General features: G+C 43.9%; 1 protein-coding gene across 1 annotated transcript; it reads right to left on the reverse strand.

Moving 5' to 3' along the window:
* Positions 1 to 15: 15 nt before the first annotated feature.
* On the reverse strand, positions 16 to 25,827 carry LOC142841472 (cytochrome P450 2B1-like). Its single transcript, XM_075958354.1, has 9 exons — positions 25,657 to 25,827; positions 17,877 to 18,039; positions 17,593 to 17,742; positions 15,638 to 15,798; positions 14,384 to 14,560; positions 13,801 to 13,942; positions 12,535 to 12,722; positions 12,222 to 12,363; positions 16 to 341 (listed from the first exon to the last, which is right to left on the reverse strand). The coding sequence occupies exons 1-9, from the start codon at positions 25,825 to 25,827 to the stop codon at positions 160 to 162; spliced, it is 1,476 nt and encodes a 491-aa protein (XP_075814469.1). The 3' UTR covers positions 16 to 159.
* Between the last annotated feature and the right edge of the window lie 377 nt (positions 25,828 to 26,204).

Genomic DNA, 26,204 nt, shown 5'->3' on the forward strand with positions numbered 1-26,204 from the left:
ACTCAGCGCATAGGACACAACTCTGAGCTTTGCAGAAGCTGCAGTAAGGTGTAAGGGTTTGAGCAGTGACCTACAGCCTGGTTTGCAGCAGGTCTCACAGAGGAAGAAAGATGGGGCCATTCTCAACAGGAGTGGGGACACCTGGCCACCTCAGCCCTGTCAGCGGGCCAAGAAACGGATCTGGTATGTTGGGGGCACTTTGCTGAAGCCACTCTCCTTGGGACTGAGATCAATGTCCTTAGGAGCCAAGGGACTGGACACAGAGAAGTTCTGGAGGATGGTGGTGAAGAAAAGGAACAGTTCGTTGCGGGCAATGCCTTCGCCAAGACAAATGCGCTTTCCTGTGGGCACAGAGAATGAGCCATGTGAGCCCCAGGGCAGTCCTTTCCCCAAACCCAGACAACTCTCCCATTGCAGTGGAGAAGAATGAGTTTGACACTCCCCTGTAACTCAAGTGAGAATGTTAAGAGATTCCTGAAACCTTAAAGAATTGGTGCAGGGCCAATGAGACTAACACCTGCCATCAATCCTAGTTCTTGATTTCAGTGCCCTGGACCCACATACTAGAAGGGGAGAACAAACTCCCAATAGCTGTCCTCTGACATAAATGTAGGATTCAGTCATGATAAGCTTGATAGGAACAGATCACCCAGAGGGAGTTCTTAACTTCCAACCATTATCAGCTGCAGTGTAGGACCCAGTCATGATAAGCCTAATGGAGGCCTGAGTCTCAGCAGTTTACCCTGAGGCAATACCTGGTTGCAGGAAGGACCACAAACAGATTACCCAGGCACTATTCAGGAAATTCCATTGTAGATAGGATCACCTGCCAGCACACATTCACCAGGACACCCCTAGACAAATGTCAGCCAATCAGGGGTCCTGAACCTTAGAAACTCCTCACCCCCACCTTTACTACTATAAAAACCCAACTCTGAGCTCGGGGCTCTCCTATTATTCCAATACATTGCAAACTTGTATAAAATAAAGGCTCTTTGTTTTTACATACGGGACTTAGTCTCCTTGTTGGTTTTTAGGGGACTTCGCAGATCTGGGCATATCAATAAACACACACACACACACACACACACACACACACACACACTATAGCATATATGTATATGCATACAACCATGTACACAATGAATAAATAAATTGTAACGTGTGTGCAGTTTATTGGTGGATGTCCCTTGGTCACTTCTGACAAAATTTGTGAGATTGCCAGAGTCCTTTATCCAGAAAAATAAGAGCCTACTTAGAGTAGGAATAAACTGTTTATGTCTACACATCTATAATACAACATCTTTAGTGTTCCCTCATTCTCATGTGAGGGGATTGGTCCCCATCTCATTGGCTGCACTGAGGGTGAAGGTGCTGTTTACAAAGATTCTTAGATCAACCACTGGATGATATTAAGGGTCCTATATGAGCCAGGCATGGGGGCACATGCCTGCAAGTGCAGCACTTGGGAGACCAGGGAAGGAAGATGATGGACTGGACACCAAACGTTCTCTGTCTCTCCCCTTTCTCTGTCCCCTCTGTCACTCGTGCCCACCCCTTCTCTCTTTCTCTCTGCACCTACACTTCTACAGCTTGAAATCAAAGAACATCAACAAGTCCCCAAACACAATTAATTGTTCATACAATTGAGAATGGGCAGGGGAACATGATGAGGGCTCCATGGCACCCACCGGGTTCTCAGAGGTGTAAGGAGCCCTTGTTGGTTTATCTCCTCGGGCATGGAGCAGCACAGAGCAAGGGAGCCTGAAAGCATAGGCAGAGGTTCCACCACCTGCCCTGTACCTCAGTTATTCTTACTCTGCAACTGGCTGCCTCAGGCTTTTAGGTGGAGGATGGATTCCCAGCAACCCCAGTGTCCTCCCGTTGGGAAACTGTGCCTGTGTAGGAGGATTTAGGGGAAGCACCGTGTCCCTTGGGGCACCTCCTTTCCAGAGTTTAGGTGACGTGAGTTTGGAAATTCATGGAGTTCCTCTGGTTCTCCTAGAACTGGCTTGTGGCCAGATTTTTCCAGAGCAGCTTTTAATGACTTATCTCACTTTCAACACAAAGTTCTCATGCCTGGAGCTGACAATTTAAACACTGTTCATGTCTCTTTAGCTGTAACATATTTTGGCATGTTCTCTCTTCCTCTCCCCACCCTCTTCTCTCTGCCAATGTCAGCCTACATGAACCTACGCCTATCACTGCTTTGTGTCCTTTGATCTATTCCACCCACTCGTGTTTTTCTAAATTCCCTAGATACCTCTTAGCCCCTCCCCATTCTGTCTAAGGACACCTTGTCATATGTTCCTTCTGAGTTTTCCCTCATGTTCCTCTGTCTATTTCTAGTTGTGACTTTCTCTCACTTCCTTTTCCCTCCTCTTCCTCTCTTCCTCTCTTATTCCTTGTTTCCCTCCAGTTCCTCACCCTTCTTATTCTCTCTCCTGTCCACGCTCTGATTCCTACCACACAACTCCTCCTGTTGCAGCTTCCTCGTGTCTCTGTGTGCCTCTCTTTATTGGAATCTGTCTTGACGTCCTTACCTCTCTATTGTGTACTTGTCTTTGTTCCTCTTCTCCACATTCCTGCCTTTCTAGACTTGGGACTATTATATGGACAATTCAGGAGCCCAGGGTGACTGAAGTCACTTGGAACTCAAAACTAGACAATTCTTAGCTAAGACATGGCTCAGCAGGAGAACACTTGCCTAAAATCTCTCAGTGAGGGGATGAGGACAGACATGCTCAGCAGGAGAGCATCTTCTGGGATGCACAAGGGGGAGTCTGGAGGTGTGGGCTCTTTGGAAGAGAACGTGGTTACCAAGGTAACACATAGCCCTTGGCTCCACCCCTAGCATGATGATGGAGGGGGGCAACTAGAGGTTAAGGAACTGACTCTAGAACCTCCTGAGCACAAAGATTCCATGTTTACATCCCATAGAGTCCATTCAACTGAATTAAATTGGCAGGAGGCAGCTTCTGTATGTAACAAACTAAACAAACACAACAGTCAATTGAACCACACACTAACTTGAGATTATATTCTTCAAAAAAAAAAAAGAACAAATCTCAGTCACTCACAGAAGATAACCTACCCCCAAGCTGCCAACTACAACAGCATAGCCAAGTTAGGCCAAAGCAGAGCTGGCTCCATCAAGCTGTGTGTCCATACCCAGTGCCCTCTGGTCTACAGACACTGTGTGCTGACACTGATGGGTGCTGTAACTGAACTTTCTCTGGTTCAGGGGATTATCCATTATGAATGGGTTCTTGGCTCAAATACATGCTACTAATTTTAATGTCTCTTACAATTTAAAATGTCAAAGAGTATTTAATGCAAACAGACAAGTATGTCAGGATATACTCCATCCCCCTCATGCTCACACGTAAATGTCTCCCTAGCCTCCCAGGGGACAGAATCCAGGCTCCCCAAATTCCCTAAGCTTTTCTGGCCATCCAGTGAGGTGTGTTCCTGCTACTGGGCTTTCTTTACCCCATCCCCACCCTGCTCCCAAGCCTGCCTTTTTGCCTGTGAGGTCTTGGAACCCTGCAACACAGCTAGCCTCAGGGCTGAGATGATTTGAGAGGTGATTCAGCGCCCACAAGCCTAGACAGCTGTGTGCTCCACTCTCCAGGACCTTACCAGTGTACCAGAATCTAGGGGTCCCTCCACAACTCCCTAGCTTTTCTTGCCAGCCAGCTGGGAGTGTCCCTGCTGCTGGGCTTTCCCCCAAACCATCCTGCCCCCAAGGGCGCTTTTTTCACCTGTTAGGTACTTGGAATACTGCAACACAGACTGCTCCAGTGCTGAGGGAACCTAAGAGAGGGCAGTACAAGAAAAACTCCCAAGTACAACAGTCGGCTACAGCAGAGATTGGACCAAGACGCCAAGACTCTCCTGGCCACACTTGAAGGAAGAGGTGGGTAGGCACCAATGCAAGATTCCTCCAACATCCTGAAAAGCAACATGATAACACCAGAATCCAGCGAACAAGCAACAGGAAGACTTGAACATCCTAACCAGGAAGAAGTAGAAAACGACTTTATACGTAACCTTATAAAAATGATGGCGACCCTTTAAACAGGAAGTGAAAAACTCACTTAAAGAAATAGAAGAGAAGGCAAACAAATAGTTAGAAGAAATTAATAAATCCTTCAAAGATACCTAAGAAAATCAAGAAAAAGTATCAAACAGGTAAAGGAAACAGTTCAAGACTTGAAGACTGAAATGGAGGTAATAAAGAAAACACAAACCAAGGGACAGCTGGATATGGAAAATCTGGGTAAATAAACAGGAACTACAGAGACAAGTATAACCAACAGAACAAGAGATAGAAGAAAGAATCTCAGCCTCTGAAGATACTATAGAGGAAATAGACTCATTGATCAAAGAAAAAAGCAAATCCAACAAATTCTTAACACAATACATCCAGGAAATCTGAGACACCATAAAAAGACCAAACCTAAGAAGAGGGAGAAGAACTCCAGCTCAAAGACACAGAAAATATACTCAACAAAATTATAAAATAAATCTTTCCCAATCTAAAGAAGCATATTCCTATGAAGATACAAGAAGTTTACAGAACACCAAATAGACTGGATTTAAAAAATCCACTCACCACATAATAATCAAAACACAAAACATACAGAATAAAGAAAGAATATTAAGAGCTGCAAAGGAAAAAGGTCAAGTAAACCTATCAAAATTACACCTGACTTCTCAATGGAAACCATGAAAGCCAGAAGATCTTGGATAGATGTGCTGCAGAAACTAAGAGACTATGGATGCAATCCCAGACTACTATACCGAGAAAAGCTTTCTTTCACCATCGATGGAAAAAGCAAGATATTCCAGGACAAAAACAGGTTTAAACAATATGTATCCACAAACCAAGCCTTACAGAAAGTACTAGAAGGAAAACCTCAACACAAGGAAGGCAACAACACACACAGTAGCACAGACATCTGATAACCCTCCACCAACACAACTCAAAGAAGGGAAACACACAAACACTATCACCAAAAAATAACCGGAGTTAACAACCACTGGTTATTAATATCGCTTAATATCAATAGACTCAATTCACCTATAAAAAGGCACAGGTTAAGAGAATGGATACAAAAACAGGATCCAGCATTCTGCTGTTTACAAGAAACACACCTCAACCTTTAAGACATACACTACATCAGAGTAAAGGGTTGGGAAAAGGTTTTCCAATCAAACAGACCTAAGAAACAAGCAGGTGTGGCTATCCTAATATCTAACAAAATTGATTTCAAGCTAAACTCAATCAGAAGAGATAGAGAAGGACGCTTTATATACTCATAACAGGAACAATTCATCAAGATGAAGTCTCAGTCCTGAATGTCTATGCCCCTAATATAAAAGCACCCACATATGTAAAAGAAACATTACCAGAACTCAAAGCACACATCAAAAGCAACACACTAATAGTATGAGATTTCAACACTCCTCTCTCATCAATGAACAGGTCAACCAGACAAACACTTAACACAGAAATAAGAGAACTAACAGATGTAATGAATCAAATGGGCTTAACAGACATCTATAGAACTTTCCACACAAACAGGAAAGAATATACCTTCTTCTCAGCACTACATGGAACCTTCTCGAAAATTGATCTCATACTTGGTAACAAAGCAAACATCCACAGATACAAAAAAAAAATGGAGTAACGACCTGTACCTTATCCGATCAACATGAAGTAAAGTTAGAATTTAACAATACCACCCCCAGAATGCCAACAAACTCATAGAAACTGAACAGTCAACTATTGAACCACCCCTGGTCAAGGAAGAAATAAAGAAAGAAATTAAAGTCTTCCTTGAATTCAACAAAAGTGAAGACACAACATATGAACACCTATGGGACACTATGAAAGCAGAGCTAAGAGGAAAGTTGATAGCACTAGGTGCCCACATAAACAAAATGAAGAAAGCTCATATTAGAGACTTAACAGCACACCTGAAAGCTCTAGAGAAAAAAAAGAAGCAGACTCACCCAGGAAGACTAGAAGATTGGAAATAATCAAATTGAGGGCTGATCTCAACAAAATAGAAATATAGAAAACAATCCAAAAAATCAATGAAACAAAGAGCTGGTTCTTTGAGAATATCAACAAGATTGACAAACCCCTATCCAAACTAATCAAAAGGCAGAGAGAGAACACGAAAATTAACAAGATCAGAAATGAAAGGGGGGACATAAACGACAGACACTGAGGAAATTCAGAGAATCATTAGGTCTTACTACAAAAGCCTGTACTCCACAAAATTGGAAAATGTAAAAGAAATGGATGGGGTTTTTTTTAGATAAATACCATATACGAAAATTAAATCAAGACCAGGTGAACATTTTAAATCGACCTTTAAGTCGCAAGGAAATAGAAGCTGTCATCAAAAACCCCCCAACAAAAAAAAGACAAGGGCAAGATATTTTTAGTGCATAATTCTACCAGAACTTCCAAAAAGAGCTAATACCTATACTCCTTAATGTGTTCCACATAATAGAAACAGAAGAGTCATTACCAAACTTTTTATGAAGCTACCCTGTTACCAAAACAATACAAAGACTCAACCAAGAAAGAGAAGTAAAGACCAATCTCACTCATGAACATCGATGAAAAAATCCTCAATACTGGAAAACTGAATCCAAGAACACATCAAAACAATCATCCATTATGATCAATCAGGCCTCATACCAGAGATGCGGGGCTGGTTCAACATACGAAATCTATCAATGTAAATCCATCATATAAATAAACTGAAAGAAACAAACCATATGATCATTTCATTAGATGCTGAAAAAGCATTTGACAAAATTCAACACCCATTTATGATAAAGGTCTTGAAGAGATTAGGGATACAAGGATCATATCTAAATATAATAAAAGCAATATGTAGCAAGCCGACAGCTAACATCGAATTAAATGAAGAGAAACTCAAAGCCATTCCACTAAAATCAGGAACAAGACAAGGCTATCCACTCTCTCCATGTCTCTTCAACATAGTGCTTGAATTTCAAGCAATCACAGTAAGACAACATAAGGAGATCAGGGGATTCAAACTGGAAAGGAGGAAGTCAAACTTTCATTATTTGCAGATGATATGATATAAGTGACCCCAAAAACTCTACCAGAGAATTCCTTCAGCTGATAAATACCTTCAGCGATGTGGCAGGATACAAGATCAACTCAAAAAAAAAAATCAGTAGCTCTCTTATACACAAAGGATAAAGAAGATGAGAGGAAAATCAGAAAAACATCACCTTTTATAATAGCCACAAATAGCATAAAGTATCTTGGGGTAACACTAACCAAGGAAGTGAAAGATCTATTTGACAAGAACTTTAAGGCATTGAAGAAAGAAATTGAAGAGGATACCAGAAAATGGAAGGATCTCCCATTCTCTTGGATTGGTTGGATCAACATAGTAAAAATGACAATTCTACCAAGGGCAATCTATAGCTTCAATGCAATCCCCATCAAAATCCCAACAAAATTCTTCACAGACCATGAGAGGACAATAATCAACTTTATATGGAAAAAAACAAACAAACAAAAAAAACCAGGATGGCCAAAACACTCCTATACAATGAAGGAACTTCCGAAGGCATTACCATCCCTGACATCAAACTCTATTACAGAGCTACAGTAATGAAAACAGCTTGGTATAAAAACAGAGATGTTGACCAATGGAATCAAATCGAAGACACTGATATTAATCCACAAACATATGAACACTTGATTTTTGACAAAGAAGCTAAAATTATACAAAGGAAGAAAGAAAGCATCTTTAACAAATGGTGCTGGCATAACTGATGTCAACCTGTAGAAGAATGAAAATAGATCCGTATCTATCACCATGCACAAAACTCAAGTCCTAATGGACTAGAGACCTCAATATAAAGCCGACCACACTGAACCTGATAGAAAAGAAAGTGGAAAGTAGCCTGCAATACATGGATATAGGACCACTTCCTAGGTATAACCCCAGTAGCACAGACTATAAGAGCAACAATAAATAAATGGGACCTCCTGAAAATGAGAAGCTTCTGTAAAGCAAAGGACACTGTCATTAAGACAAAAAAAGGGAACCAATGAATGGGAGAAGATCTTCACCAACCCCACATCAGACTAAGGACTGATCTCCAAAATAAATAAAGAACTCAAGAAACAAGGCATTAAAGTTCTAAATAACCCAATTAAAAAATGGGATCCTGAAATGAACAGAGAATAATATAAATATTCTGGGGTAACTCTAACCAAGCAAGTGAAAGGCTTGTGCAATAAAAACTTCAAGTCTTTGAAGAAAGAATTAGAGAAGATGGAAAGATCTCCTATGCTGATGAATCAGTAGAATTAGCATAGTAAAAACAACCATCCTTCCAAATGAAATCTACGGATTCAATCCTATCCCCATTAAAATTCCAAGGAAATTTGTCATAGATCTTGAAAGACAGTTCTCAGCTTCATAGAGAAACACACACACACAACAACAACAATAACAACACAGGATTGCTAACAATTCTGAACAATAAAAGAATTGCTGGAGGTCTCACCATTTTTTATTTCAAGTTTTACTACAGAGCTGTAGGAGTAAAAACAGCATGATATTGTCATAAAAGATCAATGGAATCAAATTGAAGACTAAGACATAAATCACATACTTAGGTGCAAGGTTTCCATACCCCAATATTAAGTCTCTCTGCTGACACAGTAACCCAATCAAGCCAAATTAATAAGACCAAGTTTAATAAGCAAAGCATATTAACTCCCTGGTGATTCTTGGGGAAAGAATGCAGGAGAGAAATCTCATGGCAGGTTAGGGTCCAGGTCTTAAATATCCTGTAGGGTTGGTTTTTAGCATCTCAGGGGGGAGGAGTGGGCAGCTTTTGGTGGCCTTGCTCAGAAGCTGGGTTTGGAGAGGAAGTGAGCTTCAATAAAGAAGCAAAAAAAAAAAAACTGGAAAAAACAGACAGCAGCCTCAACAAATGGGGCTAGTCAAATTGGATAGCTGAATGTAGAAGGATGCAAATAGATCCTTACTACCCTGCACAAAACTCAACTTGAAATGGATCAAAATCCTCAATGTAAAACCAATGGTGGCACACGCCTTTAATACCAGCACTCAGGAGGCAGAGGCAGGTGGATCTCTATGAGTTCAAGGCCAGACTGGTCTACAAGTGAGTTCCAGGACAGCCAAGACTGTTTCACAGAGAACCCTGTCTTCAAAAATGAAAAAAAAACCCAAATAAATAAATAAACCCAGATACACTGAAGCTAACAGAAGAGAAAGTGGGGAGCAGCCTTGACCTCATTGGCACAGATGCCAACTTTCTGAACAGAGCACCAAGAGCACAGACACTAAGATCAACAATTCGTAAATGGGATCTCATGAAACTGAAAAGCTTTGGCAAGGCAAGGACACCATCATTTGGACAAAGTGGCAGCCTACAGAATGGGAAAGATTTTTTTTTTTTAGCGATTTCACATCCAGTACAGGACTAATATCCAAATTGAGTATCCAGCTCAAGAAATTAGATTTAAAAAATGAAACCCAATTTAAAATGGGGTATAGAAATAAACAGAATTCTCAATGGAGTAAATTCAAATGAGTAAGAAACACTTAATGTTAAATACACTTAACCATCAAGGAAATGTAAATCAAATTGACTTTGAGAGTCTATCTTTACCTATCAGAATGACTAAGATCAGTAACACAGTGACAGCTCATGCTATCGAGAATGTGGAACAAGGGGAACACTTCTTCATTGCTGCTAGGAGTACAAATGTACACAGTCACTATGGAAATCAGTGTGGCAGTTCCCCAGGAAGTTAGGAATCGATCTACTTCTAGACCCAGCTATACCACTCTTAGGCATATACCCAATGAACACTTAATCCTACCGCACAAACACTTGCTCAACCATGTTCATTGTTACTCTATTCATAGTAGCCAGAATCGGAAATAAACTTCATGTTCCTCAACAGAAGGATAAAGAAGATGTGGTACGTTTATACAAAGGAGTATTATTCAGATTGAGGCAACCCAGACCCAGAAAGATAAATATGGCATGTATTCACTTATATGTGGATATTAGACAATAAATAAATGATAATCAAGTTACAATCCATAGACCCAGAAGGGTTAGATAGAGACAAGAGGACTAGGAGGAAGACATGGATGTTTCTGGGAGGGGAAAATAGAATACAGTTCATGGGTGGACTAGGGGCATCAGAGGGGACAGAAATGGGAGAATCGGGTGGGAGAGGAGATGGGCTTGAGGGATAGAGTGTGGGGAGAGTCAGGTAGAATTGACAGGTTGAGTGCTGGTGTAAAAACCTAGTGCAGTAGAAACTTCCTAAACTATATGAAGACGATCTGAATGAAGTCTTCGAATAATGAGAGAGACATAGCTCCAACTGGTCAGATACTGTCAGTATACAAAGCTCCTAGTATCAGGATGGGTTACATTCAATTAATTGATGGCCAAAGGGGTCCCATGGAAAACCCCAAACAATCCAAGGCTGTTGTCAAGACAGTAGGTTGACTCCACAAACTGACAGCAAGGTCTATTGCTGAAGACAACACCCACACATCACATTGAACTTGGAGATGTTGATCTTGTGCCTACTAGGACATTCACCCCCAAGATCTAGCATGTTTGGTATGGGAAGGTATTCTATAGGCTACTAAAAGAGAAGTATCTGCATCAACCCAGGGACAAACTTTTGATGAACAATGCTGTCTTGTCTACAGGAGCTGAATTGTGGCACATTGGAGAAGTAACTATTCAATCGATGTCTGGTTTGAATATGTGATAGTTTTGGTGGCCAAGAGCCAGAGACTAACTAGCTCAGAGACATAGGCAAAACCAAATGCTATAAGATCCAAAAAGAAAAAAAAAGTAACAACAAAATGACCCCTGAAGATATTCTGATAGGCTCATAGATCAGATCCCTCCTTATTCAGCCATCATCAGAGAAGCTTCCCCCTGCAGCAGATGGGAACAGATTCAGAGTGACACAGCCAGACGTTTCACAGAGAGAGAAACCTTGGAACACAGAGCTCTAAATGGAATGTCTTTGTCAAAACCCTCCCCTCAGAGCTCAGAGAACCCAGAGGAAGAGGAGGCAGAAAGAGGGTAAGAGTCGGAGGGGATGCAGGACACCAAGAGAACGAGGCTCAGAACCAACTGAGCAAACTCATATGAACTCAGACTGAGGCAGCAGGTACAGGGCCTGCTCGGGTCTGCACCATGTCCTCTGTGCACATCTTAAAGCTTTCAGTCTAGTTTCCATGGATTCCTGAGTGTGCGAATGAGTGGGTCTCTGGTTCTAGTGCCTTCCCTTGGGATCTACTCCTTCTGTTGGTTTGCACTGTACAGCTTTGATGTGATGGTTTGTTGTTTAATCTGATGTCTTGTTTTGTTATGTTTTGTTATTAACTCTTAGAAGCCTGTTCTTTTCTAATGAGAGACAGGAAGGAGTGGATCCGGGGGGAGACTCTGAGGAGTAGAAGGAAGGGAAAACTGTAATCAGTATATATTGTATGAGGAAAGAATCTATTCTTAATAAAAGGGGGGAGGAGAAAAATAGCAGAAGTCTAACAGGAAGAGGAACACTCTGGATGGCTTTGATGCAACTGAGAAAGAATTGACGGATTTTCATCACTGCACTTTCTACGGTGGGGAAACTGTCTTCTGCTCTTTTGAGGACTTTACATGGAAATTACTACATTGGCTTTAAAATTATCTTGGACATCCTGACCTGGGAATATCTGTGCTCCAATCCCCTCTATTAATTAATCTGTTGTTTATTGTTGGCAGGGGTAAGGAAGACCTTGTGCATTTAATCCATTTTGTTCTCTGTGAACATCCTTCACTCTCTTCTGTTAGGCGTTTAGTCACGCGTAAAGACAAATGTTTTCACTCAAAAAAAGATTTTCCCCTAAAAATAAAATTGGAAAGAAAATTAATTGCTCACGTTTAAAGGCTTTTAAATACCTCTCCAAAATCCTCCTCAGTAGAATTCTCCTTAAATCAATAGTCCCTTCATGGGACAGGAACCAGGTTGAAAGTGATGGTTCAGACAAAGTTGGCAGCCAGAATAGCAGTAAATAATCAGGGACCTAGTCCTGTATCCTGGAGGGTGAGCCTGCCCTCTAGTGTCTGGGAAAGGAAGCACAGGTCCCTCTCACCTATAGAAAAGGGCATAAAAGCTTCATTTTTCTTCAGAGCCCCATTGGCATCCAGGAAGTGGTCAGGATTGAAGGCATCTGGTTGTTCAAAATACCGTGGGTCATGGAGAGCTGCACTCAGGATGGGGTACACTTCAGTGTTCTAGGAGACATTGTGAGAGGCAATGATATTAGCATAACCTGGCTCCCATAGCAGACTGTTAGTCCTTAGAGAGCCACAGAATGCTGGGAAACCACAAACTGGCCGAGGGTAGTCACTAGGAGAGTGGAGGATGACCAAAGATTAGAGATGTGGAATTGCAGATGGTCTCACCTTGGGGAGGAGGTACCCTCGGAACAAAGTGTCTTTGGTGACTTTGTGTGGCAATCCAATAGGGCCAAGATCTGAAAATCTCTGAATCTCATGGATGACGGCATCAGTGTAAGGCATTTTGGTGCGGTCATCAAGGGTTGGTGGGCGGTGTGAGCCGATCACCTGATCGATCTCCTTTTGGACTTTCTCTGCACAGAAAGGGAGACAACATGGAATGTCCGTCCCTTCACAGAAGCAATGCACAGCAATTCTGTTTTCTGTGAGCTTAGGAACAGTGCAGAGCCAGGAGACTCTGCCGAGAAAGACACAGAGCACTCTAGGGCACACACACCTGCACTTCTTTCCAGCCACGCCTGTGTTAGAGACTCTCTCCAAAGCTCCAACCTTGCTAATAACAGAAAGACAAGGAAAGCCCACAGCAAAGGGCTCTTTTCATCTATCAGTGTAAGGGAAGGCTGGAGAGAGAGATGGTAAGAATTCTCCATATTTGAAATATAATGATATAATTTCTGTTCCTGCATAACACATAGGAATAAACGGGTAGGTGTGTTAAATGATAAACAAGTCACAGATAAATGAGTGAGTTATTAAATGGATACATGGAGGTATGGATGGACACATGAAGGGTGGATTCAAATGTCAGTAGGATTAAAGAATGACCCATGAATCAATGATAGATAGCCCATTCTACTAGATCTGATCAAAGAATAAAACTCACAGGCTGATTCATCCAAATAAATGATTGAAATATGTGCCCTTAGGTGATGTAGAGATGAAAGAATCAAGGGTGAATAATCTCTGGATATAGAGAAGATGGGCAGAGGAACACATGAGTGGGTAAATAGTTGAGTATAGGGGTGGATAAAGGCTTGGATGGATAACAGATGGATGGGAAATGAACAGAATGGGTAAACAGATAAATAGGTGGATGAAGAGAAAGACGAGTGAATAGAAGGATGTAAAGACAGAAGGAAAGAAGGAGGTGAGGATGGATGGATGGATGGATGGATGGATGGATGGATGGATGGATGGGTGGGTGGATGGACAGACAGAAGGGTGTATCAACCATTACTTGATAGGTGAAAACAATGGAAAACAGGCCAGCTGAGTGTTCATTCATGCACCACCCACAGCACAGCCCTAGGTTAGAATTAGGCCAAAGCATTCAGCGCTCCAGATATAAGAAGCCCATGGCTCTCTCATCCACACAAACTTCCCAGCCAATAGGGAGATAGAAGATTCCCCAATTGGCCATCTGTGGTTCACCTGCAACATGGGGATATTTGAGCATGAGAAGGAAGCCATAGCGGAGCGTGGTGCTGCTGGTCTCGGTGCCAGCAAAGAAGAGAGACAGCACGGAGATCATGAGGTTCTGGTGATGGAACTCCGTGTGTTGATTGGACTTCTCCTGGTTCCAGATGGGAGAGAGAAGGGAGGGTCAGGGTGCCTGGAGCCTTGCAGGGAGATGCACACACATCCTGGGTACTGTCCTTCTGTCTCACATTATATGGATCACATGACATTTCTCAGTCCTTAATAATATTGCTTGATTTCTGTCTGTTCTGTCCTCTTTCTCTACAGTGCTGTCTGGTAGTTTATAATGGTTTGTCTCCAGGCTCTTTCTTCCTCTGTGGTCTTTCCTGCTTTTTGTCCCTTGCCCTGTTTCTTCCCCACCCTTCTTTCTGCCTATCACATTTTCTCTTCCTTTTATTTTCATCATTTTCCAGACACTTCTGCATCTCCTACACTCCATTCCTGTCTCTCCTCCCCATCCTCTGCCCCCCTTTTCTGCTGCTCACATCCTCAGGCTTCACTCTCAGCCATCCCCTCTCATTCACACAGGACTTACCTTCTCCATGCGTATAAGGTAGGTATCGATGAAGTCTCTTGGATTGCTGGGGTCCAAGGTTGTCCGGTGCTTCTCCACATTGTGGCCGATGTAGTCAAGGATTTCTTGCAGGTTTTTGAAAATTTGCTTGTGGGTGCCAGGAAAGTACTTCAGGAAACCAGAGAAGAGCTCAAACACCTGCAAGAAAGAAGGGTCCAGGAGGTTCTCTTGAGCTTTTAGGTCACAGGAAATGGAAGTGCTCTTAGTGTTCTATTGCTGCACCCAGCATATTGCTGCATACCCACAGAAGAGATACCATAGCCAAGGCAACTCTTACAAAAAAACATTTTTTTGAGGCTTGCCTACAGTATCAGAAGTTAGTATATTATCATCATGGTAGGAAGCAGACAGGCCTGGCATTTGCCTGAGAGCTTTCATCATGACATCCATGTAGACAGACACGTACCTAAGAACTGGCATCATGATACCCATGCACACAGGCATGTGTCTGAGAGCTGACATCATGATACCCATGCAGACAGGCATGTGTCTGAGAGCTGACATCATGATACCCATGCAGACAGGCATGTGTCTGAGAGCTGACATCATGATACCCATGCAGACAGGCATGTGTCTGAGAGCTGACATCATGATACCCACGCAGACAGGCATGTGTCTGAGAGCTGACATCATGGTATCCATGCAGACAGGCATGTGTCTGAGAGCTGACATCATGATATCCATGCAGACAGGCATGTGTCTGAGAGCTGACATCATGATACCCATGCAGACAGGCATGTGTCTGAGAGCTGACATCATGATATCCACGCAGAAGGGCATGTGTCTGAGATCAACACCGTGGTAAACAGACAGACTGGTAGAACTAGAGAGCACTTTGGCCTTGCATGGGATTTGGAAACTCAAAGGATCACCCTGAATTTATCATCTCCCTGCCTCCATTTTCTGGAATTGGATGAGTGGTGTGCCACCACACCCTGGAAATGCAATGAGGACCTCATGCATGAAAACCAAGTCCTCTACCCTCAGGGCTACAGCTGCGGCACCCACATCACCACTTCCTGCAGGTGTGAATGACTGTATTTCTGCATTTACAACTCTGCTCTGCTCCCCATCCTATCTCCCATCTGCTCGCAAACCCTTTGCCTCTCAAAGTAGTCTCTGTCTTTCTTCAGCCCTAAGATATTCCTTTTTTTACCCACCTAGCAGCGTCTTCTTTCCTCTGCCTTGGATGCTCCTCTCTTCCCACCCACTGACCTGGCTGGAAAATGAGCTGATGAGTGAGAAGGTCTGATAGAACAGGTCCAGCAGGCGCAGGAACTGGCGGTCTTTGAAATCAAAGCGCTCTCCAAAGACAATGGAGCAGATGATGTTGGCTGTGATGCACTGGAAGAGGAAGGTGGGGTCCAGTGGTGCACCTGGAGGAGGATGCAGGACAAGAGACAGGAGATATAGAACCAGGGAACATTTGCCTTCAGCCCCATCTCTGTAAAGCTGAACCCCTCGCTCACCACTCAATGAACAGGAACAGCTGCTACCACATTTGCACATAAGATGCCCATATGACTCTGCACTCAGAGATGCACGAATCCTTTTATTTAACTCCCCTCAGTAGTATAGAGATTATGAGGTGCTATTCCTATACACAGAAGGGGAGGCACCTTCACCAAGGAAACTCAGCTAATCATGACTGAAGCTAGGATGCTGGGACAGAGAGGTGGAGTGTGTGTAGTCAGTCTCCACACCACTTCTCCTCCCAGGACAACATCCTGACTCTGAGCTGATAGCTAACTCCCCCTGGAGGGAACGGTGCAGAGAAGGGTTCAGGGATGGCTGTGTGAATTTCCAAGTCCTGCACAGTCCATGTGCATCTTCCAGTCTTCCTCCATCCCTCCCTCCTCTGACTCCTCCATCTCTCTTCTGACTTCCCCCACCCTTCTCTGACTTCCTCCATCCCTTCACTAATTTCCTCCATCGCATCTCTGACTTCCTCCATCCCTTCTCTGACTTCCTCCATCTATCCTTTCTCTTCTGAGCTCTGTGGTGTTCCAGAAGCCATCAGCCCCTGCTGCCTTTGTGTGCCAGGTTCAGTCTTGGACCCTGGTGGTTAGAGGGCTTTTGTCAGTCTAACAGTATTGGGGACACTGTTGCTCTTCATCGTGAGCTGGCTTGTCTGTGGTCTCTGATCCTGTGTGGATCCTTCCCTGGGGCTCAAGAGCTTCACTCTCAGCCTTGGGGCTCACTTCTCTTCCTCTGGGTCCTTCCATCTCTCACTTCTTTCTCCAGTTCATTCTTCTCAGCCTCTGTATCTTTCTTCCCTCCCCCTTCCTTACTGACCTCTCAGACCTCCTGAGAGAGGTCAATAAGAGATGACAAATATCCTGTGTAAAGAAGTGGAGGTGCAAACAACGGTCTTGTCACCAATGTGCCCTTGACATATCAAACCTTAAAGTGACCAGGGTTCTTTTGAGTTCTGCCAAAGTCAAACTCTCCTGAGCCTCTGTGTCCACTCTGCTCACCAGCACATTCACAAGGAAGAAAACACAGTTCCCTGCTTAGACCATGTCTGCAGGTCCTCCTGCTCCCTTCCCTTGGATCTAGATTCCGCATTTGTCTTTGATAAGACCGTGGGAGTAGAAGGCAGGGATAGGGAGCAACTACAATGGTTGAGTCAAAGTGGCTTTGAATTCTACGGGCAATAGAAGAGGACCTTGGAACTCTCAGTCTCCTGCCTTTACCGTTGGTGTGCTGGGATTACAAACAAGCAGGACCATGCCACTCATATGGTGCTATGCTCATAGGTGTATATAGCTCTACAAACAGCCACAGCCACATTGTAAGACAGGACCTGAAAACATAGACAGGACTGGCCTTGATCATATGACCATCTTGCTTCACTTTTGCAGCTCAGAGAGGACTAGTGTGCACCAGTCATCTTTAGTTGACAGAAAATTAAATCACAGATTGATTTTCTGAAGAGAAGTGACCACTATGGTCAGTATATATTTCTGAGTTATTTTAGACACAATATATCTGACATTCCTTTCCCTGCCCTTGTTTTTCCACCTCTGCCCAAATCTCATTCTCCCCATACATTGTGTGTCTGTCTGTCTGTCTTTCTGCCTGTTTCTCTACACTCTTTCTCTTTCTTAGGCTATGCACTGAGGTCCCTGTGTCACCGTCTTCCTTTCTGCCCATTCTCTGGGACTCACCCTGGGATTTCCGCAGCTCCTCCACCAGACATCGGGCCTCCTCCTTAATCCGCTCCTCCACACTCCTCTTCCCCATCCCAAAGTCTCTCATGGTGGCCAGAGAGAATCGCCTAAGGGCCTTCCAGCGTTCCCCATTGGCAAAGATCACACCTAAGAACATACGGGAAACTTGATGGGTTACAACAGATGTTCAAAGACCCTGAGTCCTTCCCCACCTTTTTGCCTCCACCTCTCACACAACTTCCTGGACCACATCCATCCCTCCATCCTGTCTTATGTCTCACCATATCCCTGCACAACTGGCTCAACCACAGCAACTGTCCCCCGACCAGAGAAAGCCTCAGCTTGGTCCACCAGAGCTTCCCTTATGGCCTCTGTCCCACACAGCATGACCACGGGCCTCTGTCCCAGGTGCACTGTGAACACATCTCCATATTTTTCTCGAAGCTGCCAAGGATAATCACACCAGGATTGTGGTTAGTCAGTGCAGATGTTGTTACACTGTGAAACACACACAGATTGGTAAATAGGTACCCCTCCCCTGGCCACCCGTGCCCTTTGAGGACCTAAGAGGTGAAGGGTTAATTCACCAGACATTTAGGGTCTGCACTGATTGGTTGGATTTCCTAGTCAGTACACCAGCACTGTAGAGTACGGAGACAGGGCAACACTTGTTTATAATCCTGGCACTAGGGGGACAGAGACCAGAGAATCAAAAGTTATCCTTGGCTACACATCCAAATTGAAGACAACTTCAGCTACACATGACCCTATCTCAAAAAAAAAAAGGATAGATATAGATATGGATGCAGATATACATGTAGTTACATGCCCATAGTCTTCAGACTGGCTGTTTATCTCTGGACTCCCAATCAAGAACCATGCTTTCTGTCACCAAGGCTGTCCAATGCCTCCTGACAACATTCATAGAGAATGGCCCTGACCTACCCACTGGGTTACATGGGAAGGAAAGCGATAGTCACGTAGTAGTGGTCCTGAATGTGAGTCATGACTGCAGTATGGACACTTGGAAAAATGCCTGGCCGTGCAACAATCGGAGCATCTACAGGGAACTGGTTCCAGGAACATGACAACCCTGCAGTGCTGAGAGCCCTTGAGGAGCATGGTGCAAGGTCTGCAAACAACACCCCTTCTTCTTGTAACCTTTCCTCTCTCTAGATTGCACTGCAGCTAATAGAAATGAAAGGCTATGAAAATGGTCAGTGCCCAGTGTTGTTTGGTGACAATGCCAAGATAAAGCTCTATAAATGTTTGATGCTGACGTATTTATGTTTTTAGATGGGGGTCACACTACTGATTCTTATGCAACAATGAACTAACAATTCTCAGACGAGATCAACAATGTAGATGAATTTTAGCCACCTCAATGTTGACACAAAAGCAAGCTTTGATTCCATCTGCTGCACCTAACTGATGTTCAAACACAGGTGTGGTTGATGGTATGTCAGGATAGTGGGAAGGCAGTGACTACAAGAGCAGAGACAGGGACCAGTCTTGATGTTAGCTGGTCTGCACATCAATGATAAGAATCTGTTCTTCTTTCAAATTTATTGAGGTGTGCTTTTTGAGATATGACCCACTTCAATCATATCTTAACTCAAAATTTAATAGTTGGAGCTGGAGAGGTGGCTCTTTATTGCAGAGAGTTTAGTCCCAACTCCCATGTCAGATAGCCAACATTGGCCTGTAATGCCACCTTCGTGGGATTTGATGTCCTCTAGCTTCTTCAGATATCAAACATACATGAGGACCATTTAAACACACACAAACACACACAAAATGATGATAATGAAAATAAAAATAGATAGAAGGTGGGTGGATGGATGTATGGATGGGTGGATAAGAATATAAGTAGGTAGATGGATGAATGGATAGAGAGACAGACAGACGATATGATACAGATCATTTGTAAACACTGTAATTTGGGTACAACAGATAAGAGAACTTGGCCAAAGTTTGACCAGGTTTGGATCTCAGCACCAATATAACAAGACAGGGTATTCTTGCATACCTCTGACTTCTGAGCAGTGTTTGACAGTGAAGATAGGATTTCTGGGACTTGTTGACCACCAGACCCAGTTTCAGGGAGGGATCCTGCCTCAAAGTAATAAGCAGAATTGATGGAGGAGGACACCGGGCACCCTCCTCTGGCATCTGCCCCCATGAACAGTTGTATGCACACAATTAGACATACAGACCAACACACTCAGAAATTTGCATGTTTTTAGAGTTAGAGTTAAGGTTACTTTAAAATGCTATGCACTGCCCTCTGCAAGCCCCCTCTTGGTTCCCTACTTCTGCTCTTCCATCCATAAGAACAGTTTCACCAGCCGGGCGGTGGTGGCGCACGCCTTTAATCCCAGCACTCGGGAGGCAGAGGCAGGCGGATCTCTGTGAGTTCGAGACCAGCCTGGTCTACAGAGCTAGTTCCAGGACAGGCTCCAAAGCCACAGAGAAACCCTGTCTCGAAAAACTAAAAAAAAAAAAAAAAAAAAAAAAAAAAAAAAAAAAAAAAAAGAACAGTTTCACCACAACTCAAGTCACAGCATTCACTGAAACATTCTTAACTTAATACCACTAACCTTCCCTAAGACCCTCACTGATCAATTGATCAATATCCCTACCATGATTGCACTGCTGTACCTGACCGGATCCCATCAGTCCTCTGCTTCTCCATTCCTCCCTTGTTCCTCTATAACACCAGCCCCATGTTGCTCCCTGACCCTGTTCCCCTTCAGGTCCTTTCTGCAGCACCTGCCTCCCTCGATGCCACCATCTGTGTCTCTCAGAGTTTTTGTTCACAAGCAAAGCAAGACATTGTGTCACAAACTCCCACCATTTGCTGGAACACCATGTTGTTCCCGTCCATCCGCTGTGTCTGTCTGCCACTGCCAGGGTAATGCTCTGTAGGCGTAGTGACCTTATCTGCCTCTGAGATGTCACAGATAGAATGTTCCCCAGGACAAAGGGACCTAGTAAACTATCAGTGATTTGGTAAATAAGTCAGTGTGTCGGCAAAGTGAGTTGTCATTTAAAAGACACAGATTGTCACACCCTTGGGAGCCATGTATCCTTGTTGTCACCAGAAGAGAAAGGCAATGTTCAAGAATACTCAAAACTGAGGCACAATCCCACAACTCTCTGATTTAATGAATGGAGAAGAATTTGTACCAATCCTTTTCCCCTAAACCAGGTCACACAGGTGTTCAGCTCTTCTCTTTCCACTAGTCAAAGCATACTGGGTGACTAGATGGCCCAAGAAAGACCTGGAACAAGTCCAAGAATTCTCAGAATAATATTGTGGATTGTTTTATTCTGAGACAGGATTTTTTATCCCAAGCTGGTCTCAAGTTCTCTCTGTACCTAAAAGACAACCTTGAACTCCTGATCCTCCTGCCTCCACCTCCCAAGTGCTGGGATCATGTGTGTGTCACAAGACCTGGAAAATGCTCACAAGTTTTTGCCAATTTCGGTATGCCTATTTACAAAAGAGGTGGCCTGAACTCTTAACCTAATTCTGAAAAGTCTCAGTGGTAGTTACATCATGAGGTGGCTTTATTCCAGGAACACTCCAGAGACTTGGGAGCTGCAGATCTGTATGCACCAGATCTCGGCCTCTCCTCTCACGGTCTGTTCCTGTGCTGTGAACATTCCCCAAGCTGAACCTCATCTTAGGTCTCAGCTCATTTTCCAAATGTCAAGAAGAGGCACTTTATATAGATCACAGATTATTACTTACATTTTTTGAGACCAGGCATTTTTAGTATGGCATGCATCTGAAAGGAGTTTCTTACCATGTCATCCATGTTAAAAGAAAAGGCAACAAGCCGGGCGATGGTGGTGCACGCCTTTAATCCCAGCACTCGGGAGGCAGAGGCAGGCGGATCTCTGTGAGTTCGAGACCAGCCTGGTCTACAGAGCCAGTTCCATGACAGGCTCCAAAGCCACAGAGAAACCCTATGTCAAAAAACCAAAAAAAAAAAAAAAAAAAAAGAAAAGAAATGAAAAAAGAAAAGGAAAGGCAACAAAGCATGGATCTGAGAAAGAAGGGGCTGAACTCACTTTGATGATAAACCCACTCCTGTGGGAAAATAAAACCCACTCCTGTGACAGATACAATGATCCATTCATAAGGCAGATCTCAGAAGAAGAAAGGAGGAGGCAAGAGTGATGGCCAAGATAGTGATGATAAGAAAAGGAAGTGCAAAGAGGAACAAAAGAAAGTGGGGGGGTACATGCTAAAGGTCCCTCCTCTATGGGCTGAGGATGCATTTGCTTGGCAGAGTGCTTGTCTGGCATGTGTGATTTATTCCCAGCACCCAATAAAAAGCATGTGATGTAACACACATCTAGAAAAATACTTATGTTTAAAATGATACTGAAATAACACTCCCCAAAATAGTAACACCACAACACATAGTTTATTTATTAAAGAAAAATGAAGTGTTATTATGACACCATAGAATACTGGTGATTTTATGTATGGAGGGTCTAGCTCCTCTTTGTGTCTCTACTACTGGCCAAAAGAATGTCATCATTAAGACTCCAGTCTTTGTAACAGATACACCATGACTAAAGCCCACACAACCATCTTAGAACACAGCTGCCTAGAAGAGGTCTCAGCTTCTTGAGACACCAGAGAAGCTTCCAAAAACCACTCCAGAGGGCCTGCCAGCTGCTGCCTCATGTGCATCCGCACATGGGGTTGGACCTTATGGAGTTGACACAGCCTTTAGCAGCTGCATTTGAGTCAGGCTCCAGGCTCATCCACAACACACTTGAGAAAGCCGAGCTGGTTAGTTTTGGGCTTCACTACAGGACATCACTGCCACTTGGCATCCAGAAGTATCTGTCTGGACCACCTGTTCTTTCTTCTTGCCTGTTCCATATGCTGTGCCTTGAACATGATTAAAGTGTCCTCTGTGCACTCTCTGCTGGAAGCTTGGTCCCTGATGTGGTTGTGTTGAAAGGTGTCAGAGCCCTCGGGATCTGGAGCCTAATGAGAGGCATTGGGTCTTCAGGGTAGATCTACAGAATAGGTTAATTCTGGTCACACAGAGAGGGCTGGGTTCTCAGAGAATGGATTATTATAAAACAAGGCCAACCTGTATGGTCAGTATCTACTGCATGTGACTGGTTTTCCTGTGCTCTACTGTATTGTGACACACAAGAAGGGTACCTATCAGAGGTTGGAAGAATTGGCTGCTTGATCTTAGACTGTCAAATTTCACAATTACGAGCTGGATAAGCCTTTAATTGATAAAGAACTTAGCCTCTGGACTTTTGTGGCAGCAACAGAAAACAGATAAAGACATGAGGAGAATTTCTCTTGCCTGCTTAATTGAATCTCTTCAGTTTATACCATTCTTAGCATAGCTTAAGCCAGTTCATCCCCATGACCTGAAGATTCAATGCCTGCCTCTTCCCTGACACACTGTGACCTGATCCACCTGGCTCCACTCTTCCCTAGCACCAGCTGCTGCTTAGGAATGGCTTTTTCTAGAATGTCATCATTCTAGAAAGTCTTTGTGATTTGTTCAAATCCTACTACTTATATGAGTTTGTTGAGTTGAACTCCCAGCCAATCTTAAAATTCCTATTGCTTTGCTTGTATCCAATATCACCCAGGTGAGCAGATAAATTTGTCAAGTTATTTTTATGAATTCATTCTATATCTGCAAACAGACTCTCAGCTTCTGAGGGCCAAGGAAGGCAGCTTGGCTCCCTGACATTGCCACATACATTCGATCACTGATTTGAACAGTTATTTAAGTAGCTCTATAGAGGGCAGGAATTCCCTGACCGGTGCACATCATCTAGCCCCTGGGGACCTTGTTTTCAGATGACATGATGATTGTCCCTACAGGGAAAAGATGCAGCATGTTGTGCTATCATGACAGGATGTCAACAACCCTCACTGTGTGTCTGGGCATAAGGGTGCTGGGGGAGGTGCCACTTTCTTCAGTGATGTAGCTGTTCATAAGTTGCTCACATGACAGTAAATATCTTCTACATCCATACTTACTCAAGCAACCATAATTACCTCTAAATAGGAATGACGTTTAGACACAGAGACATGGAGAGCAAAATAAAAATGGAAGGAATTAGATTTTCAGAGAAAACAAAAATATTGGATAGGATGCTAAGAGGAACAGTCTGGCATGTGTGAAGCACATTTGAAAAACACTTATGTCCAGATGTGCCACACATCTGTCAATCCAGCACACGAGATTATTAGCAAAACACTATCCTGAGTGAGGTAACCCAGACCCAAAAAGATGAAAATGGGATGTACTCACTCATAATTGGTTTCTAGCCATAAATAAGGGACACAGAGCCTACAATTGGTGATCCTAAAGAAGCTAAGTAAGAAGGTGAACCAAAGGAAAAACATATAGTTATCCTCTTGGCTATGGGAAGTAGACAAAGTTGCCGGGGAGAAAATTGAGATCTTGGAGGTGGGGTGGGATGGGGGTAAGGGGAGATGGGGAGAGAAAAGGGAGAAAGGGAGGAAGGGGGAACTTGGAGAAAAAGGAGGATTGGGATAAAGGAAGGTTGGATAGGGGAGCACGGAAGCACAATTCTTAGTTAAGGGGGCCACCTTAGGGTTGGCAAGAGATTTGAACCTAGAATGGCTCCCAGGTGCCCAAGCCGAGGTCCCCAGTTAATTCCTTGGGCAGCTGGGGATAGGGAACCTGAAATGACCCTATCCTATAGCAATACTGACGAATATCTTGCATATCATCATAGAACCTTCATCTGGTGATGGATGGAGATAGAGACAGAGACCCACACTGGAGCACTAGACTGAGCTCCCAAGGTCCCAATGAGGAGCAGAAGGAGGGAGAACAAGAGCAAAGAAGTCGGGACCACGAGGGGTGCACCCACCCACTGCGACAGCGGAGCTGATGTATTGGGAGCTCAACAAGGCCAGCTGGACTGTGACTGAAAAAGCATGGGATAAAACTGGACTCTCTGAACATGGCGATCAATGAGAGCTGATGAGACGCCAAGGACAACGGCAAGGGGTTTTGATCCTACTTAATGTGCTGGCTTTGTGGGAGCCTACCCAGTTTGGATGTTCACCTTCCTAGATATGGACGGAGGGGGGAGGACCTAGGACTTACCACAGGGCAGGGAACCCTGACAGCTCTTTGGACTGGAGAGGGAGGGGGAAAGGAGTGGGGAGAGGGGGAGAAGGGGGGGAGGAGGGGGAGAAGGGTGGGAGGAGGGGAAGGGAAATGGGAGGCTGGGAAGAGGTGGAAACTTGTTTTTTTTCTCATTTTCTCAATTAAAAATAAATAAATAAAACCTATTCCAGCTAAGCATGTTTTAAAAAAAAAGGATTATTAGCCTGAGAAAAGGAGGATGATCTTATTCCCCCCCCCAAAAAAAAATGAAATTGTTTCAAATTTTAAAATTCAAATGAATACGCCATTGGTCCAGGTGGGTGATATATTAAAAAACCAAGGGGTAGCAGGATTGTTGCCACTAAATCAGCTCTCTAAACTGGATGTGGGGCCAAGAATGCTAAGTGGTTACTAATAAAGAAGTGGTAATTAAAGATGAAATCCCTCTTGTGAAGACTGTAAAAGATGCTGTCAGGGTCAGCTCCTTGAATGGCCCTGTGTTACAAAAACATAAAAATAAGCATTCCCTACCTACCCCACCTCCTGACCTGCCTCTCCTCCCCTTTGTTCCTGAACACAGCAGGCTAATCCCTTGTGCTAGCAGAAGCAAATCTAATCTACTGCTATCTGACATTTTTCTTTCTCTTCTAGACCAAAGAGGAAAATTGTAAGCCCTTGGCACACATCTCAACACCTCAACTCTTTTCACATTACAAGCACAGAACCGTACCCAATTCCAACATGTCAACCGACCTGCACACCATCCGTCATCAACCAGCGTCTCACCTTCCACTCAGCAAACTTCACACCTGAACCTACTGCGTGGAAGGAGTCCCTTGCTTCTCCCACTGAGTGACCTCCAGGAGCAAACACAGGGCTATGTCAAAAGACACAGACTTTGTGCGTGTCTCACCTGCATGAAGGAGTTGAGGAGGCCTCCTCTGTCCATCTGCAGAAGGTTCCCCAAGAGGGGCAGGGGACGAGGTCCTGGAGGGAGACGTCCACGAGCTTTTGGGTGGCCCCTGACCAGGAGCAGTAAGAAGCTCACGAGAAGAACAAGGAGGAGCAGGACACTGGTCTCCATGGTCCTGGTCTGAGTACCGTCTATTTCCCTGCACACTCCAGCGGGACTTTTATGCTGGACCTGCATCTCCACCCAGTTGAGCAACTTCAGTTATTTCTGCCTCCTGTCTCATCATTGTCCTGTAGTGTTAGCACTCATACTTCCTGCTGGGCTGTCGGTGACCTGCTCATTCCCTGTTCTGTTGATGCTGGCAAGGACAGCGAAACAGGTACATAGGACAAAAGAATATAGTGAGGCAAGCATCTTGATTTTAGGGGGTTTATGCATGCATGTCAGCTCAGCTTTCTCTGTATATTCACACAGGCGTGGACTGTCTGTGTGCTGCATATGTGAAGGGATATTTCTTATGTTAGTGTGCATGTCTGTACTTTTGTGTT

This window comes from Microtus pennsylvanicus, chromosome 1 (assembly GCF_037038515.1).
Source record: "Microtus pennsylvanicus isolate mMicPen1 chromosome 1, mMicPen1.hap1, whole genome shotgun sequence".
Taxonomy (NCBI): Eukaryota; Metazoa; Chordata; class Mammalia; order Rodentia; family Cricetidae; genus Microtus; species Microtus pennsylvanicus.

What these genes read in the sequence shown, in the direction of transcription:
- LOC142841472 (XM_075958354.1), bottom strand. Translation starts at nt 25,827, where the DNA reads ATGGAGACCAGTGTCCTGCTCCTCCTTGTTCTTCTCGTGAGCTTCTTA. An exon ending in CAAATATCCCCATGTTGCAG is followed by an intron (nt 12,723 to 13,800) that starts GTGAACCACAGA and finishes CTTTCTGTGCAG; the next exon opens with AGAAAGTCCAAAAGGAGATC. An exon ending in GAGGGTACCTCCTCCCCAAG is followed by an intron (nt 12,364 to 12,534) that starts GTGAGACCATCT and finishes AATGTCTCCTAG; the next exon opens with AACACTGAAGTGTACCCCAT.